Source organism: Emydura macquarii, unplaced genomic scaffold, assembly GCF_026122565.2.
Source record: "Emydura macquarii macquarii isolate MOO-44397 ecotype Brisbane River unplaced genomic scaffold, CSIRO-AGI_Emac_v2 contig_2995, whole genome shotgun sequence".
In the NCBI taxonomy this organism is placed as follows: Eukaryota; Metazoa; Chordata; order Testudines; family Chelidae; genus Emydura; species Emydura macquarii.
In genome coordinates, this window is record NW_027133132.1 from 56,580 (window position 1) to 61,321 (window position 4,742).

Consider the following 4,742-nt stretch of genomic DNA (forward strand, 5'->3'; position numbering starts at 1 on the left):
CTATTAATTTTAATGCAGGCTGAGTGTGCCTATCCTTTAGGCAGCTTTGAAAATATCAGCCTGAAAGCATGTCCAAGACAGCTAGATGCTTTTAGGAGCACTTCTATGATTTGTAGAGCTCCAGATACACAGGTAGGGCTCTACGCGAAAGGAGAGAGAGAAACTCTCACATAAGCCACATAAGAGCGATGTGGATGAATTTGTAGACTTATTTCAATGCTCAGCCACATGCTACTTCTGCAGATGCAGCACATCAACGTGCAGTCGTCTGACTCCCTCTCAGTTTCCGCAGAGCTCCTTTCACCTCCTTGTTCCTCAGTGTGTAGATGATCGGGTTCAGCACGGGCGTAGCTACATAACCAAAGAGCTGCACAAAGGTCACCAGCACTTTGCTCTGACGTGGTTGCATGTAGACCAGGGCGCAGGGCCCAAAGAACAGCGTCACCACCGTCAGATGTGAGGAGCAAGTGGAGGCTGCTTTGCGTCGCCCTTCGCCTGAGTTCATCTTCAGGATGGAGTAGACGATGCGGACGTAGGATACGAGGATGAGGAAGAAGCAGGTCATGGGCATCACCCCAGTGTTGGTAAAGGTCACGGTCTTGATGACGTACGTGTCCGCGCAGGCCAGCTTCACCACAGGGAAGATGTCACAGAAGAAATAGTCCACCACATTGGGACCGCAGTAGGGCAGCGTGAAAGTCAGGCTGGTGAGAATGGTGGCATGAAAGGAGCTCGTGATCCAGGTGCTGGCAGTCAGGATGGTGCACACCCTCCAGTTCATGATGATCAGGTAGCGCAGAGGGTGGCAGATGGCCATGTATCTGTCAAAGGCCATGACGGTGTAGATCAGGCACTCGGTGCTGCCTAGGAAGTGGAAGAAGAAGACTTGGGACATGCACCCTCCCAGTGAGATGGTTCTACTTTTGGCCCACAGATCGACTAGCAATTTAGGGGTGCTGATGGAGGCCAATACAAGGTCCAGAACGGACAGATTGGAGAGGAAGAAGTACATGGGGGTGTGCAGGCGGGAGTCAGCGAGGATGGCTGATAAAATGAGCAGGTTGCCCAGCAGGGTGCAGAGGTAGAAAGCTAAGAAGCCGATGAAAAGGATGGTCTCATGGCCTTTGGTGTTGGGGATCCCCAAGAGAATGAATTCTGACACCACAGTGCGATTCTCCATTTCCATGCGAGACAGGGTCATTCCTGGAAGCACAGAGATAATGCAGCCAGATTAGCAAACTCAATAAATTATGGTTTGTTTATTCCTTAGCACACTACAATTTAATCTACAAGGGTAAACCTTTCTAACCGTCATAAATTAGGTGAAAGTGTGTGGAGAATCAGGACTCTAATATTTGATCGATTCTATTTGATGCTACTCAATTTAATTCTCCTTTCTTCTTTTCCATTCAACCATCTTCTATCTATTCAGTTCTCATAGAGCATACTAAGAAGTACATGAGGGTGCGCAGGGGGGAGTCACGGAGGATGGCTAATGAGATGAGCAGGTTGGGATCAGGTCCTCACTGTGCAGTGCAGAACGCAGAAAGAAAAAACGTCTGCCTTGAAGATCTTACCATCCAAAGATGAACAAACAAAGGGGATGTCCTACTCCATTCCAGTTTCTTCTCTTCTTTCATCTCCTTTTCTAATTTCTTCAACTCTATTCTATAAAGACACTTACTATGTTGATAAAGATGGGGTATCTTAGAGCCTTCCACTTGTGGATTAGGTGATATGACTAATATTTATCATATGTGGTTTGTTCTTTCTCTCATCCTTTCTGTAGAGGAATTATTGTGTGTGCAGTGGAGTACTTTGTTTTGGCAGGGATTCATTTTTATCAATGTAGGTGCTGCTCTGTGTTTGTGTTAAAGGAGAGGGTGCGGATGCAACATATGAACAAATAAATCTGGTGAAGAATTGTCCCAGCTTTGTTAATGATATGAATTGTTTGGTGGTCTTTATGAGTGTAATAGAGACGGGGAAACGGAAAGAGGAATAGCGACAGCTTGTCATCTACTCAGCCATAATCAGCAGGCTGCGTTCTGTAAATATCGTGACGGGATTTTTAAGGTCAGATCTGAAGGACAAAAATGACGTGTCTATTTGCATTTTCTCAGGGAGATTTCCCCATGCATGAGAGGTGCTGTTGAAAGGGAGAAGGGGCCATGTTGGGGTTATCACCTGCTGGCTACACTACAGAGCTTACAGCAGCATCTCTGTAGCACTGCTAGTACAGACACATTAAGCCGATGGGACAGAGCTCTACCGTCATGTTAAATACTCCAGCCCCCGCGAACAGCGATAGCTATGTCTGTGGGAGAAGCTCTCCCATCCACACAGAATTGTCCACATCAGCACTTAGGTCGGTGTAACTTACACTGGCTTATTCAGTCCCCTGAACAACATAACTTATACTGCCCTAAGCTGTGGTGTGTACATAGCCACACAGATATTAACGGAGAGAGGGGGATAAATGATACACAGCCGCAACAGAGACAGGCAGACAGGTACTGCAGAGAGAAGCATGGACAGATTTTTCTCTAAAGAAAATATTTGGGTAACATTGTCCTTGAGTGAGGCCGAGGCTGACAGATTTCAAGAAAGGAAGAGAGTGAGGGACAGAGAAAATCTTTACCAGACCAGATGTCTTACACTGGCTGCATTGCGAGAGGACGATCCAGCTGAATCCAATGTATCCTCTTCCCCCTGGCCGTGACCCCTGTGTAGAAGCGTCCAGATTTCTTAGCCAAAACAGCACATCACACAGCAGAGGTGCCCGGTCTGTGCTTTTGTTATCCAGCCTGCAGACCTAATCGTCTCCGAAGGTAGCCAGGGATGTCCACAGCCTATTGCCACAGGCTGCTGCAGAGCCCAGAGCTTTTTCACAGCTTCCCACAGCCTTTAGGCTGTCCATGGTCTTTAAATCACCCAAGGTCCCTTTGGGACCCGGTCTCTCAATCCCCTCCAGGCTCCTGGTCTGAGACCTCAGCAGAGTCACCAATTAACTGAGATTTTGCATCATTTTAGAGGTCACTCACAGACCCACAGGACCAGCTGCTCAGCTGGCATAAATAAAGGTAGCACTAGTAAACTGAAAGGGCCGGATCCTCATCTCCACCAGGCTGCAGTTTCTCATCTCACTCACCATGATCTGAATCCTGAGTAACTCCATTGGACTCAAAGGGGCTATGTAGATTTACACCAGCTGAGAATCTAACCCATAACTGATGAGGGGACATGGGATGTTTATTATCATCTAGTCTCTCCTGCCGTGTAACACAAGCCAGCGAATTCCACCCAGAAGTGTGAAATAGAAGTGAACTGGGCCAGGTGTTCACCTAGTGGTCTGTGTAGCCAAAAGAGCTTTCTCCTTGGTTTGTATTAGCCACTGCTCCTGTGCCCCCTTCTGTCTCTTTGTGCACATGGATGTAGTCCTGCAGTTGTGTGATTATCTGTGAGGGTGAAAGTCAGCGCTGTGCAGATGGACAGCGTATGTCCCGTGCACCACTTGGCATCACTTTTTGCTATCCAGTACAGACTGGCAGTATTATGGTCCCTAGCAACTCCAGGAAAATCATGGCCCCAATGTCCTGGGTGCTGCTCAGACACAGCGTGAGACAGTCCCTGCCTTTCAGAGTTCACAAACAGAGGAAGGGTTACCGGCCCATTTTACAAGGGGGAACTGAGGCAGAGAGAATTAGAGGGTGAGATTTTCAATGGAACCAGGATCCCAAAACTCATTCTAGTGCAGTGGGCGTTGGGCTCCTAACTCCTATTGGCTTTCTTGAAAATCTCAGACTGATTGAATTGTCTAAGGTCACAAAAGGAGAGTGTGGAAGGGCCGGGAATCTGACCCAGATGTTCTTGATTCCAGTCTCAGCATTATCCTCAACACCATCCCTTCTCTTTCCACTGGGATGAACATTGCTCTGCGTCTTTCTGGGTCTCGTTCATGTTCTCTTACCCAGCCGTTTGCAAAACCAGTGTTCGTGGGAGGAAAGGATCTTTAGAGAATTAAGGTTCATTTAACTTAACAAAGCTCCTCCTTCACTGGCCTAGTAAGGCTCGTCTTGCACCTCTACTGTGCCTCGATGCTAAAGGCTTATCAGTGGTTAGCTACATCGCTGGCATAGCCTGTAACCTAAACCAGTCCATAGACCCCACACACAGAGGGTGTGACAGAGCCAGGGAAGCAGGGCTGTGTTAGGGATTTGTCAGCACTGAGCTCATGGATCTGTTTGCTGCTGCCATAGCAGAGCAGTGTCAGTTAGGCCCTTTGCAATTCTTTTCATCGCTGTCATTTCTTGCTGTTCCTGTGGTGGGCATCTTATTTGGGAGCCGGACTGAAGTGGCAGAAGACAGAAGTTATAATTAGTCTCTGTAGACAGATTATCCCAGCCCAGTCATAACATACCATGATGTGGAATGGCCTTTGGGGTTAATTAAAATGCAGGTGTTCTAATGAATGCCCAGGGGGGCCCTTATGACTGTGCTGGGTAGCAGCTCCCAGGTTACTCTTGGCTGGCACCAGCTGAGTTCCATGTGTCATTGCCACAAACAGCAGGGCCGAGCTGCATTTTACTCTTTTTATTTGTATTCTCACTGTTCTGATCAGAGGCGGCTGGAACCTGCTGATGGTGGGCAGAGGGCACGGTTCAAAGGCACACACACGCTCTGCTCTCAGCTGCCCCTCCCTGCAGCTCCCACAGCAAAGTGTTTGCTTCTCCGTCTCCCCG

The 4,742-nt window shown here is 48.1% G+C and overlaps 1 protein-coding gene across 1 annotated transcript; it reads right to left on the reverse strand.

Moving 5' to 3' along the window:
• Positions 1–253: 253 nt before the first annotated feature.
• Positions 254–1,186, reverse strand: LOC137141112 (olfactory receptor 10D3-like). The gene has a single exon (XM_067529965.1). The coding sequence runs from the start codon at positions 1,184–1,186 to the stop codon at positions 254–256; it is 933 nt and encodes a 310-aa protein (XP_067386066.1).
• Positions 1,187–4,742: the final 3,556 nt, after the last annotated feature.

Excerpts from the sequence above, each read along its gene's own strand:
- LOC137141112 (XM_067529965.1), bottom strand. The coding sequence starts at position 1,186 with ATGGAAATGGAGAATCGCACTGTGGTGTCAGAATTCATTCTCTTGGGG.